General features: G+C 35.0%; 1 protein-coding gene across 9 annotated transcripts in view; it reads left to right on the top strand.

Moving 5' to 3' along the window:
• TLK1 (tousled like kinase 1) overlaps positions 1-14,571 on the top strand; it is a 159,766-nt gene that overhangs the window by 90,739 nt on the left and 54,456 nt on the right. For 6 of the 9 annotated variants that reach the window (XR_014829536.1, XR_014829535.1, XR_014829537.1 and 3 more), the window contains 5 exons: positions 4,157-4,232; positions 7,596-7,642; positions 9,618-9,713; positions 10,892-10,981; positions 12,543-12,635. Coding sequence is in view for 4 of the 9 variants with exons in the window: in XM_001927890.7 (XP_001927925.1) it covers positions 4,157-4,232; positions 7,596-7,642; positions 9,618-9,713; positions 10,892-10,981; positions 12,543-12,635 (402 nt within the window). In the remaining 5 variants the exon portion in view is untranslated. The remainder of the gene's footprint in view (positions 1-4,156; positions 4,233-7,595; positions 7,643-9,617; positions 9,714-10,891; positions 10,982-12,542; positions 12,636-14,571) is intronic. The other 3 variants (XM_021075292.2, XM_084999475.1, XM_084999476.1) reach the window with 1 other exon arrangement.

The following is a 14,571-nucleotide window of genomic DNA, read 5'->3' as shown; positions in this document are numbered from 1 at the left end:
AACATTTGGTTTCTGCCTATCCTAAATCCTCATGTTTTTAAATCTCCAAATACATCAAAAAAGACTTTGGAGAATTGGCAGGAATAGGCTTCATTCAGAGTTTTTGTTTTTTTTTAACATAGGTGTTGCTCAGATTATTTAAATTAAAAAGTTAAAAGAAAAACTTTAAAGCACATTTGCCTGAGGGTTGATGATGTCATACGTTGGGCCTATACTGTAAGTTCTGTGGCTTGTAGTCAGATCAGAATTGAATGAGACCTTAAATAGGAAACATTGCTTATTTTGCAAGCCCTACAAATTATTTGTAAGCTATTAGGGCAGAAGCTGCTAGGCATTTAACAAGTGGCGTATGATTAAAATTTTGAAAACAAAAGTTCACTGACATTTGGAGTAATAGAAGGATAGCTATTCAGGCAAGAGAATTAATTGGGTACTTACTGATATAGAATATACAGAATATACACTGTTCCTAAAGCAATATGAGGTATGTTTCTGGTATATTTCTCATTTAATCCCCAAAATCCTTTTATGCCTGTATCGTCACATTTAAAATTGATGAGAAAATTCAGTCTTGGGTTAAGTAACATGCCCAAAGTTATAGTAAATAGTGGACTCAGAGTTGGAGTCTTAGTCTGTTTTTTGCAGACCCATAATACTTTTTTTTTTAGGAAATTGTAGTCCATTAGAGCTAACAGAACAACCCTTTAAAATAATCTTTGAGATGAGCATGAAGTCGAAGATCAGCGCCAGGACCCAGGTGAAAAAGGAGTGAAGTTTATGGAAAGACAGAATGGTGTGATTGTAATGCCTGTGTTTACTTTATAGACTGATTTAGGTGTATGTAAGTTTCCCTTTCTCATTTTTTGCTTTGTTTGACTTTTCAGTTTTCATTAGCTGTTTCCATCTTCTTAACCCACATTAGTGTTAGATTACAGTCTTAAAATTAATTTTAGTCCTGTCATCATTTTTTTTCCCTTTATCCTCCTTTTTCTTTTCATCCTCTCCTCAGATTCTTCTCTGGTTTAAAGGAGGGAAGCCTGTTGCCTTTTTTTTCTTCACTGTAGTCATGCATTTAGGGGTTTGTTTGTTTTAAGCAAAATGACATTCCCTCCCCCCCCAAAAGACTATCCCACTTCCCCATTCCAGAAAATTTTTAATTTAGGGAAATTCTGCCTTGGAGAAAAAGTTTTTACTAAGTAACCTGTATGTCTTTAAAGGGCGGGGGGCTTAAATATCTTAAGTTTATGTCCAATGAAGTATTTAATGAATGTCATCCCAAATAAGTTTGAGAATTCCTACATATACTGAATCTTTCCATCCCATCCCCCTTTTGGAGTTAGCCAATGAATGCTAGCATTTTAATGGTTCTTAGAAGCTTTTTGGTAAATAAATCTAACTTTGTTCTCACTCTATCTCTGATCCGGTATTCCCTGGAATATACTTTAGAAAATGATATGGAACCATTTACAACATTATGTATTCTTTAGTTTTCTACATAGAAAATGTTTCCAATGTAACTTTCAGAATTTTATTATTCTGTGTGGTTTTTTTGTTTGTTTAATTTAAAAGAGCTAGTCAAGATTTAAAATGGAAATCAAATGGGATCATGCCGTGCTTAAAGATTAGTGGAGTGTAACAGGAGTTCCATTGTGGCACAGTGGGTTATCCAGTGTTGTCCTCAAAGCAGCTCAGGTCATTGCTGTGGCATGGGTTCAGTCCCTTGCCCAGGAACCTCCACATGCTGCAGGCATGCCCCCCCCCCCAAATAGTATAACATTAAACTGTCCTGAAAAACCATATTTCCTTGACCTTAAATTATATTTTTTACATCTATTTGGAAGGATGTGAATAAATTATTTGGGATCATCCTTTGTTTTGAGGTAGAGTATAGATTATAGGATTCTTTATAAAACTCTTAACTTAGAATTTTTAATTTGGTGATATTTTTGTTCCAAGGAAAATAGAAGATTGGTTATGGTTTAAGCCTGAGTTTGGTCAGTTTGACAATGAAACTAAACTAATGAACGTTTTACCCTAAATTGCTGGTTTGTCAGTCTACCTTCCAAGTAGATTACTAGCTAAGGTGGATTTCCTTAAGATCTCTGGTTTATGATATAAAAAGATAAGCAGTTTATTGGATATAATGAATTTTATATATGAGTGTAAGGAAAATTTGAAATATTTTTGTATAGTTGATTCATTCAGTTACTTCTTGATGTAGGACATATAGTCATGACACACAAAGGAAAAAAAGAGCACTTATGTCCTGGAAATAACAGAATTGAGTTGATTTGAATCCTGGTTACCTTGATTAAGTTATTTACTATTCATGTATTTATCAAATAATAAGTATATGTGAGGCATCAAGGTGGGAGGATGAGGTGGGAAGAAGGTATAACTTCTGTCTTAAAAGAATACAGAGATTAATAACATTCACTTAAAGGTCTCTGAATCTGTTATCTTGGTGGCAGAGTGGTAGTGAGAGAACTTAAAATTCCCAAGGTAATGTTTACAGAACCATAGATGTTCGATATGAGTTATGTTGTGCATTGTCATACTGCTTAATCTCAGAGACATCAAAACATGGATTAGGTCTCTTCCTTATTGGAGGACTAAATTGCCGTTAGAGATATAAGTTGTCTTGATGTTTCATTCATTCAGATACTCATTGTTCTGGCACCAGACCTACTTGCCAAGCCTCTAGATTTTGATGGCCCTATGCTATTGCCCTTTGCACATTTTTTTCTTTGTTTTAATTTTTCATTAAGTACAACATTCTCTGAGACTCCACAAAAATTATTTGTTTTAGCTTGATGAAAATATTTCCTATTAGTTAAAAAAAATACCTTTTTTTTTTTTTTTTTTTTTTTTTTTTTTTTTTTGGCCATGCCCATGGAATGTGGAAGTTCCCAGGTCAAGGATCAAACCCACACCACAGCAGCAACTGCTGCTGCCGTGACAACATGGGATCCTTAATCCGGTGCACCACAAAGGAAATCCCAAACCTATAATTTAAGAATAAGCCATCATGTAGGGTAGAGGCCTCCAAACTTTGTTTTTAAGGGGCCAGGTATTTTTAGGCTTTATGGGCCATACATATGGATTCTGTTAGAACTGCTAACTCTGCTGGTGTAGTGGGAAAGCAGCTATGGACAGTACATAAATGAATGAGTATGGCTGTGTTCCAGTGAAACCTTATTTATGAACACTGAAGTTTGAATTTCTTAAAATTTTCATATCACAAAATATTCTTGGAGTTCCTGTTGTGGCTCAATGGTAATGAAACTGACTAGTATCCATGAGGATGCAGGTTTGATCCCTGGCCCCGCTCAGTTGGTTAAATGATGTGGCATTGCCGTGAGCTGCAGTGTAGGTTGCAGACATGGCTCGGATCTGGTATTTGCTGTGGCTGTGGTGTAGGCCAGCAGCTGCAGCTCCGATTCGACTCCTAGCCTGGAAACTTCCATATGCCTCAGGTGTGGCCCTAAAAAGAAAGGAAAAAAAAGGTTTTCTTGTTTTGGTTTTTATGTTTTTCAGTCATTTAAAAATATAAAAGTTATGCTTAAATTATGGGCCCTACACAAACAGATTTGGTCAGCTGGCTATGGTTTATGGACCCCTGATTTAGAGCATAATCTGTGTATTCCTGTGATTGTTGTTGGATAATAATTTTTAGGCATTAAGTGAGTGATTCTTTTAAGTGGGGATTGTATATATTAAAATTTGTGCTCTACTCTTTTTTTTTCCCTCATCCAAGTTTTTTTTACTTTTAGGCTAAATGTGAAAGCAGAAAATGAATAGGAAAAAATATGTTGTTATTTTGTGGTTGGGGGGGGGTTGCCCTGATTTTCAAGTTAAGAATTTGAAGGGCATCTTTTCAAAGATGTTTACTCTCAGATTTTTCATCCACCTCAAGTCCAGTTCTCTAAATGTAAATTTTAAGTAGTGTGTACAATAAGGTCTTCTACACTTAAATTTTTAAAATTTACACAATAGGAAATTTTATCTTTTAAATAAATTGTATGTAAGTAAGTTATTACACATTTTCATTGCATGAATACTATTTTCAACGTTGAAAATAAAAATGACTTTTATACTGATTTGTAGTAATTTTGTCTATTGAAACTATAAAGTTCTATTAACTTGATTTCTGTAGACACCAGAGAAGAAGCAATCAGAATCATCTAGAGGAAGAAAGAGAAAAGCAGAAAACCAGAATGAAAGTAGTCAGGGTAAGTGAAACAGAAGCCAATGAGGCATTTACAATTAAATATTCTGGTTTTTAATCAATAAATAATTGTAAAATATATCTTGTGTTTTTGTTATTTCCATAGATACCATGAAGTCTCTGCATTATTAATAGTTTAGGAATGTACTTTGCATAAGAAATAATAATATGAAGTTGGAATCTTTATACCACAGGTAGTTAGTTTATGGTTACTGTTTTTCACCTTTTTGACATTTCTCTTTTTTAAAAAATTTGAGAATAGAGGTACAAGTGTTGTGTCCAAACCTGGCAAGCATTACCTTTATCACCTTTCATTTTTCTCCTTTTATTAATTATGGTATTGAAATGACTTTTTTTTTTTTTCAGTGAGAACTTTAGATCTCCCTTTGAAACAAGTACCCAAACTTATTCATCCCTTTTATTTAAAAACAAAAAAAGACTAGAAGTTCCCATTGTGGCTCAGCAGTTTCATAAGAACCCAACTAGTATACCTAAGGATCCGGGTTCAATCCCTGGCCTCTCTTCGTGGGTTAAGGATCTGGTGTTGCTGCAAGCTGCAGTGTGGGATGCAGATACGTCTTGGATCCTGAGTTACTGTGGCTGTGACATAGACCAGCAGATGCACCTCCAGTTCAACCCCTAGCCTGGGAACTTCCATATGCTGAGAGTGCAGCCCTTAAAAAAGGGAAAAAATAAAAAACTATGTAAAAATGTTGAGGATACTTCATTAAAGCATTTTCTTTTTTGTTCCATACTTGTTCTTCATCCTTTCTTGCATACTTAAATTTTACGTTATGAGCTAATAAGAAAATTACTTTCATTAAACTAAACTTGTTATAATGGATAACATAGTATTATAGTTTAATTTGGATGTTCAAAATTAAATACAATAAATTGGGCATTTAGATTGTATGTAATAGTCATTTTATAAATATATTATATGTTTGGGAGCCATTCTTTAGCCACAAAGTTTAGAGTCAGTGAACCTTTGGCTTAGTAGTATTTACATGTGGCCCTGGCATCAAGAAATATACTTGGGAGTTCCCATCGTGGCGCAGTGGTTAACGAATCCGACTAGGAACCATGAGGTCGTGGGTTCGGTCCCTGCCCTTGCTCAGTGGGTTAACGATCCGGCGTTGCCGTGAGCTGTGGTGTAGGTTGCAGACTCGGCTTGGATCCCGCATTGCTGTGGCTCTGGCGTAGGCCGGCGGCAACAGCTCCGATTCGACCCCTCCTAGCCTGGGAACCTCCATATGCCGCAGAAGCGGCCCAAAGAGAAAAAAAAAAAAGAAAAAAAAAAGAAGGAAATATACTTGGAGCAGTTGTCTGTGTGGAAGGAGGGAATTGAGTCACTCTAGCACTTTCTCTAAGTGTGTGTGGTAATTTGCATCTCAGTCTGCCCTGAGGTCTTTTTTGATCTTAGCATGTTTCCCTAAGTTGTGGTTAGTGGACTGGGAGATTTATATAGTTATATAAATAGTTATATAGTTATTTAGTTAACTATATAACTATATATATATTTATATAGTTATATAGTTAATTAATGATAGTTTCAACTTCATATTTTAAAACTTATTTAAAAGCAGATCCCAAAATTGACTGGAACTTCTGGCTGGGTTGGTTGATCCAACCCATGTCTTTAAGAAGCCACATCTTTTTCTTTGTGGTCTGCCATCTACAGAACTGTGTGTTTTTCTCTTAGAGTTTTACGATGGTGGCCAGTTTTAATGACATTGCTCATTTTGGCTTCCACACTCATATTGGCTTTAGAGAGAGGCTGGCTGTCGGTATTTGTTTTGTTTCCTGTTTCTTTGAAGTAAGTTTCATTAAGTCCATAGCAAACCTTTCCCATCCTCTTCTTGGCCAGAATTGGGGCCTGTGTCCGTTTCAAAACCAGTTATGTCTAAGAGAGGTATTATTGTTGCCCTTTAAATCAGACAGAGATCTCTGAAATTGAACGTGGGGTAAAGTGACCCTTAGGAATATAGGTTTTTTGGAGAAGGCATGATGCTTAAACAGATTTGGATTTCTGATCAAAAGGAGGAGGGAAAGGAAACTAAGAATGGAGGCCAGATAGGAGTCAGCCTTCCCTGGAGTTACATGTGCTGTGTAGGGGAGGGAATGTTAACAGAATAAAATTTGGGTTCAATTAGAGAAGAAGAATTGGGAAAATAGTTTCTAGGGGGGCAACCAAAAAACATCCCTGTCTTTATGGAAAGCTACTACCTCTTTAAAATTGCAGAAAAGTTGTTATAAAAGGGAAATTTCTTTAGTATAAGACGTACAATCTTCTCTGACCTTTGCATATGTCAGTACACAACTACTGTTCAAAATTTCTAGGTAGTATTTATAGTCCTGATTACTTTTTAGTTTTAAAAAAAATCTTCCTACCTTGTTCCAAGAAGGAATTTGAGGTTGTTGAACTCTTAAATGTATTGTTTTGTTCATCTCAGTAATGACTGACACAAAGTAACTTCTGTTGAATAAAATAAACGAATGGATGAATATGTCACTATTGAATTGATAAGTATATATGTCTATATTATTGAAAGTTTTCGATTCCTTGGTATCATTAGTTTTTCTTTTGTAACTTGAAAAAATTATGTATTCATTGTAATTCCAATGAAGCATGGTTGCATCCCATCCAAGAAAGTATCTTTAAACACTGCATTTCTTAGCAACTTCTTAGTTCAGTATTTATAAAACTTATGAAAAGTCTATTTTAAAGCAAAACTTTGAACTAAAGAACTATTGTAATTTGGATCGCTTTATCAATATGGTCATTTAAGAACAATATTGAAAACCTAATTTAGTTTGTTTTTCCAAAAACATCTTACTATTTTGGAAATGCTTTTTAGAAAATAAAACATTTTACAAAATAGCACTCATATTAAAGCATGTTACTATCAGTTTGTTATGGTTTGTATTGACCAAGCTTTTTTTTTTTTAATCATTATTTACAGATATGAATTGTTTTGTCAGTTATGTAGGTGCTGCTTTTCTTTTTTCATTCATTGATTTATTTATTAGTAGCCATTAAGCAATACGAATAACATACTTTTAAAAGCAGGAGATCTTTTAATAAGATTTATTTGATTTTGCCATAATTGGGACTTTTAAAAAATTGACATATATCTATTGAAATGTCATTTGATTTTTGGATTTTTGAGGCTGGCATCTGACCCTCTGAGGTCTCTTCATATTATTTTGGTGTCCATCACTACCCACTAAAATGCCATATTCTTTTTATTAAATAGATGATTTTTTGGTGTGTATTAGGGAAATTAAGTTTGACACATTCTCTTTCTGATACACCATGTGGTAGTCATGATTAACTTTATGTAAAATTTTTTACTTTATATTTTAGGAAAAAGTATTGGGGGACGTGGCCACAAAATTAGCGACTATTTTGAAGTAAGTTCATTGAGGAGTATCTTTAGTTTTTAATATAATTTTGCTATGGGCTGAAATAATTTGTTTGAAGCACAAGGGCAGAATTTTATTTTCTACTTGATTAAAGCAGAACTTCAGTATTATGTGATATCCTGTCTACCTAGGAACATTAAAACTTACTTTCACTTTGATATGGCACATCATAATTTTTCAAAGTACTTTCTCATGTATTTGCTTATAATAGCCCAGAAGATAGGCAAAGTAGATATTAGTATTCCTGTTTTACAGATGAGGAAACAGTGGACCAGAGATGTAAAGTAGCCTCCCTTAAAGGCAAATTCTAAATGGAAGAGCGAAGAGTAGAACTTTGAGTTTAGCATTCTCTAGTTCAGAATTCTTTCTACTATCAACACAGGCTTTATTGTACCAGAGCAACAGCTATGTGGATGGAGATTAAATAATGATAAAGATGTGAATTTAAGAGTCCCTAAAAATAATAAATAGTGGTAAATTTAAATTCTTACCCAGTCTGGAATGTTTCCTTGCCTCTATACAGAAACACTTTAGGCTACTTTTTTTTTTTTTTTTTTTTTGGCCACCTTACAGCATATGGAGTTCCCAGGTCAGGACTCAGATCCGAGGTGCAGTTGTGGCCTAAGCCACTACAGTGGCAACACAGAATCCTCAACCCACTGTGCTGGGCTGGGGATTAGACCTGTGTCCCAGCACTAGAAGACATGAATCCCTTTGCACCACAGCGGGAACTCCAGGCTACAATTTTTATTACAGATTATTCACGTGATTATTAAAACAGATGCAGTCTGCTCAGTTTAAGAATACTTACATTTACTTGAGAAAGAGCAGAATGAGCTAATTGGGGGAAGGGCTACATTTAAAAAAATTTTTTTTATCCTCCCTTGTTTTTTTTTTCTTGGGTTTATAGAATCTGAGGTAAAATTATTGCTGACTGTAAGATACACATAATGCTCTTTAGTTGAGGTCAGTCCCTCAGTGTTAATGTCATTAAAAGTCTTGGCCGGAGTTCCCATTGTGGCTCAGCAGTAATGAACCTGGCTATTATCCATGAGGACAAGGGTTCAATTCCTGGCCTCACTCAATGGGTTAAGGATCCAGCATTGTCTTGAACTGTGGTGTAGGCCAAAGACATGGCTTGAATCCCATGTTGCTGTGGCCATAGTGTAGGCCGGCAGCTATAGCTCTGATTCACTCCCTAGCCTGGGAACTTCCATATGCTGCAGGTGTGGCCCTAAAAAAAAAATCTTTGCCAAAGACGGGATCAATTCAAATACATCTCACGTGTCTTGAACGCCTGCTCAATGCTGAGCATTAGGCTAGGCACCATAGAAAAAATAATTTAGACGAAGTCCTTGGTTGCAGGAAGTTGTTTAATGAACACACTAGGAAGTCCTCATTTCTGCTGTTCATACCTGATAACCTGAGATGAAGCCGTTGACAGCAAATTATTTTCTCCTCCCATTCTTGGTTCAGAAACATGAGAATTGAGAAAGCTATGGAACAGATTAGGTGGCTTCTCTTCATATGCAGTTAAGTCATTCGCTGTAATGCATGTCATGCATGTAAGAAAGGATTGATTTTTTTTTAAATTAGTTTTGTGCTTTTAAAGGGAAGGGACTTGGTCTGTATAGTTATTTTATATAGTGCTATGAACATTCAGCTATTTAACAGATAGTGGGAATAACAGTTCTGTTTTAAGGTAGTTATGTTCACCAGCATCTACATGTAAACATGTTAAAGTGTTTTGGGATTAGGGATCATACTAGTTTAACAAACATTTGTAAAGGGACTCTGCTAAAATTTGAAAGAAAGTAAGATATATTCTTTGTTTTGGGGGAATTTATCTTTGAGTTTGCCACAATAGTAATAATAAGATATATTTAAATTAATTCATAATGTCATGTCTAAAATAACATCTGTCTAAACCTGTGTTGATAGTGCCGTTTCCTTTTCCCTTCAGTACCAAGGTGGGAATGGCTCAAGTCCAGTAAGAGGCATACCTCCTGCAATCCGTTCTCCTCAGAGTTCACATTCACATTCCACTCCTTCCTCATCTGTAAGTTTTTACATCTGTAGTCTTATGTCTCAGAGGTTATGTATACTGTTATGTTTGTTGTCTTTAAGTAATGTTTCTATAAAAGAATGCTTTTGAGCCTGTGGGACTAAAATGAATACTGTGTATCAATTCATATTCAGTTACCGATTTCAAATTTCTAACATTCTTATCAATTAAATTTCCTGCCCACTAAAATGATAGCATAATTCCTTTCTGAGAATCCTTATGGAAAGGAGGCAGCCATGAGCCTTGGATAATTTAGTTTATCCAAGCCATAGGAGAAGTGATCTTGGATCTAAAAATTTTCTTAAACTTTTTGGTTTGTTTTTAATGTTTTAAGACCTAATTCTTTGTATGCATTGTTTTATATATTGGATTTTGGATATCATTTTACTTGTTTTTACTTTAATTATGTGAAAGTTCATTGTCTATCCAGAATGTTGCTTTTGAGTAATTTAAAGATGAATTAAATATTTTTAAAAGTCAGAGTATCTCTTAATTATTCAAGGACCCTGTTTTTACTTCCGGTGTCCCTCCCCTCTCTAATCCTGTCTGTAGATATATGCTGTTTTATGTCTTACTCATTTTGTGCCTTGGGGGCGCATCGTATTGCCATTTACTGAGTGAAGCATAAGACTCAACAGTAACTTTGAGTTGTAGTGGTAGCATTGATTCATAATGTGGACCTACTGCTTTCAGTGAATGTATTAAAAACTAGTGAGTAGATAAACCATTAAACTCATCAGTAAATTGATATTATACTATACATATGGGCATGCATTGTTGTCCCTAGTACTAAAAGAGTTCCATGTTAAGGACTTTTCAGTTTTACTTTTTAAACCATCATAATCTGTTTTTAATATTTTTGTTTTAAAATAATGTTTTGGCCTTTTTAACAAATTGAAAGCATTAAATTTTCTTTTATGATACCAGAATGTAAGCTCCTTGAGGTTAGGAGATATATATATATATATATATTGCTGTTGTCTCTTTCCCTGGGCTCTTGTATGTAGAGGATACTCAGTGAGTTCTTATTGAATAAATGGTGATTAAAAGTTTTTAAAACTCAGTTATATTTTAATTCAGTTATTATCCTTTTAGAAATTTAAATGTTTAGTTGTTGCTAACAGAAGCCTATTTTTCTCTTGCTAATGTAAAAATTTTACTATTTTATTAAGGTTCGACCGAATAGCCCTTCTCCTACTGCGTTAGCTTTTGGGGACCACCCTATTGTACAACCAAAGCAGTTATCCTTTAAAATAACTCAGGTAAATAGTCATTAAAATTTCTTTGTATCATTTCTAAGAGACGAGGGACCAACTTACTGTACACACAAATAAGATGTCTTTGTTTTAAATATGGTCAGAAAGTAAAATTCTATATAAAGAAAGCTAATTAGTAAACAAGAGCAACAAAAAATATTTTGTAGGGGTGAGAAATTGAAACACCCAGTTTACCATCAGCTTATCCTTTGTTACACACCTATTAAATGGATATGTGTTTTAAGCAAATTAAATACACAGAAAACAACCTATACATGTCAATTCTGTTTACTGATTCTTTTTGTTTTTATTTATTTATTTATTTATTTATTTATTTATTTGCTTTTTTAGGGCCGCTCCCACGGCATATGGAGGCTCCCAGGCTAGGGGTCCAATCGGAGCTACAGCTGCTGGCCTACACCACAGCCACAGCAACATCACATCTGAGTTGGTGTCTGCAAGGTACACTACAGCTCACAGCAATGCCAGATCCTTAACCCACTGAGCAAGGTCAGGGATCGAACCTGCAACCTCATGATTCCTAGTCAGATTTGTTTCCGATGCACCACGATAGGAACTACTTTTTTATTTTTATTTATTTATTTATTTTAATTTTATTTTTTATTATTTTCTTTTTGACTTTGCCCTTGGTGTGAAGTTCCCAGGCCATGGATTCACTCTGCACTACAGCAGCAACTTGATCCTTAATCCACTGAGCCATAAGGCAGCTCCCAAAAGCAATTTGTTTTAAGTGTCTGTACTTTTTTATATTCATATATTCTACACACTTAAAAATCATATGAAAATTAATCAGATATCTCTTTTTTTGGCCACCGAGTCATATGGAGTTCCTAGGCTAGGGGTTCGATCCAAGCCACAGTTGTGACCTTTGCTGCAGCCAGTAACTCTGGGTCCTTTTAACCCATTGTTCTGGAACTGGATCAAACCTGCATCCAGGTGCTACAGAGATGCCGATGATCACATTGCGCCACAGTGGGAACTCCTAATCAGATGTCTTTTACAGTTACTTAGTTTTATGAATTTTAGGTACAGTTTCTCATTTTCACGTTATCCATGTGATAGTTTTTGGTTGACCAGGGATCGAAAAAGTGTATCTTCTTGCTTGCTTCTTTAGTTGTACAATTTATTGCCATTAGACTTTTTCTATTCAAACTGTTGTGCATGCATCAAATATTCTTTCTTTGGATGACCTTTAAGACAGGATTTATAAGTACATTGCTCTCATTCAGAGAACAGCTCGTGAAGGTTTATGTCATATTCAAAAATCAGCTAGAGTTTAAAGTACAAAATAGTGGTTTATTGAGTTTTAATGAAGAACATATGAATATTCTAAAAATTTAAGTAATTAACCTTGTAAATGTTTCTTTTTAAGTTTGTAGCATTTATATTTCTAAAGATATTAAAACTGCACCAAGACTTTTTGGTATACACTTTTATGTGTACAGACTCCAGTACTTTCTTTGCTTTTTAGGATCAGAGGAAAATCTAATTTCTGTTTGTATTCAGTATATATAATGGAGATAATACAATACTTTCTTTCATTTAGACTGATCTTACAATGCTGAAATTAGCAGCATTAGAAAGTAATAAAAACCAGGACCTGGAAAAGAAGGAAGGTCGTATAGATGACTTGCTCAGGGTAAGTAATAAGTCATGGAGGGAAGAAAATTGAGTAAGTTATTTGGCAGTAATAAAATTACTGAGAAAATACTTAGCATTGTTAAAAAAAAATTGCTGGGAAAAAATAACCATTTTCTGGTAATATAAGTACATGTAATTGAAAATGATCAACTTTTGGGGTTCCCATTATGGCTCAGCAATAGCAAACCCAGCTAGTATCCATGATTATGTGGGTTCGATCCCTGGCCTCGCTCAGTGGGTTAAGGATTGCCATGAACTGTGGTGTAGGTTGCAGATGCGGCTTGGATTCCACATTGCTTATGGCTGTGGTATAGGCTGGTAGCTGCAGCTCCAATTCAGTCCCTAGCCTGAGAACTTCCATATGCCATAGACATGGCCCTAAAAAAAAAGAAAGAAAGAAAATAATGAACTTTTTAAAGAAAAACTTATTAGCTCTTTAAATGTGAATTGAGAAGTAGTTGGAGACATAGAGGGAAATTTGTAAAATTTATTTTTACTTGATTGATTATCCTAAGACAGATACCCATTTCATGTTAGTTTTAAAGTTAATCGATTTTGTTATAAAATGTAACTGCCGGAGTTCCCATTGTGGCACAGTGGAAAAGAATCCAACTAGGAACCATGAGGTTGTGGGTTCAATCCCTGGCCTAGCTCAGTGGGTTAAGGATCCGGTGTTGCCATGAGCTGTGGTGTAGGTCGCAGACGCGGCTCAGGTTCTGTATTGCTGTGGTTGTGGCATCTGTAGCTCAGATTTGACCCCTAGCCTGGGAACGTCCATATGCCGCAGGTGAGGCTCTAAAAAAAAAAAGGCAAAAAATAAGTAAATAAAATGTGACTGCCATTTGGTATTATACCAGATGAAGTAACTACAGCAATCTTGTGAATTTTTTTTAATGTAAACTTTATAAAAAGAAACAGCAAAAGGTGTACTTAATATGTGAGTAAAAGGTGAAGCAGTAGTACTCACCCCTTGCTGCTGATTAGAATCATCAGATGGAAAGGGTGGGAGGCACTTCATACAAGTACTGATGCCTAAACTCTACCCAGAAGGATTCTGATTAAATTGATGCGATACAGGGCTTGGGCACTGGTAGTTTTTAAAGCTCCTCCACATCATTCTAATTTAAGGCAGCACTGAGAACCATTGGTATAGAAACTCAGTGAAACCATCATCTGTGATCTTACAGTACCTTTGAAGCATCCAGTGTGCGTTTCCTTAGCCCATCCCAGGACACTCTCACATCCCTTTACCATTAACCACTTTTCTGAGTTTTGTATTTATTTCTTAGCCTTTGTGTTTCTTTATAGTTACATTACATATATCTTATACATTCTTAATGACATTATTTCACTTTGGTTTTGAACTTTATATAAATTTAAAAAAATTTTTTTTATTACTCAATGAATTTACTGTATTTATGGTCACGCAATGATCATCACAATCCAGTTTTATAGGATTTCCATTCCACAACCCCAGCGCATCCCCCTGAAGTTTATATAACACTCTATGTACTCTTTTCCCTGTTTGTTTTCACTAAACATTCTATGTGGAATTGTCATGTATTCATTTCACTACTATATAGTAAGACATTATATGAGTGTACTGTAATTTATCTTTTCTGCTCTTGGTGGACATTTTATTTCTACTTTTTGCTAATATGAACAATTCTGCTAGGAACATTTTTGTACATGCCTTCTATAGCAGACGTGGAAAAAATTCTCTACGGTCTATGCTTAGGAGAGATGTGGCCAGAGTACAAGGCATGCATATCCTCAGCTCTATTTTATTTTATTTTATTTATTTATTTATTTATTTATTTATTTATTTATTTATTTTTATTTTTTTTGTCTTTTTGCTATTTCTTTGGGCCGCTTCCGCGGCATATGGAGGTTCCCAGGCTAGGGGTCTAATCGGAGCTGTAGCCACCGGCCTA

The sequence above is a fragment of the Sus scrofa genome, chromosome 15 (assembly GCF_054392235.1).
Source record: "Sus scrofa isolate SSC_HxYL_T2T_F1_AM1 chromosome 15, Sscrofa_HxYL_maternal_Yorkshire_Landrace_v2.0, whole genome shotgun sequence".
Lineage (NCBI taxonomy): Eukaryota > Metazoa > Chordata > Mammalia > Artiodactyla > Suidae > Sus > Sus scrofa.
This window is presented reverse-complemented; position numbering and strand designations above follow the sequence as displayed.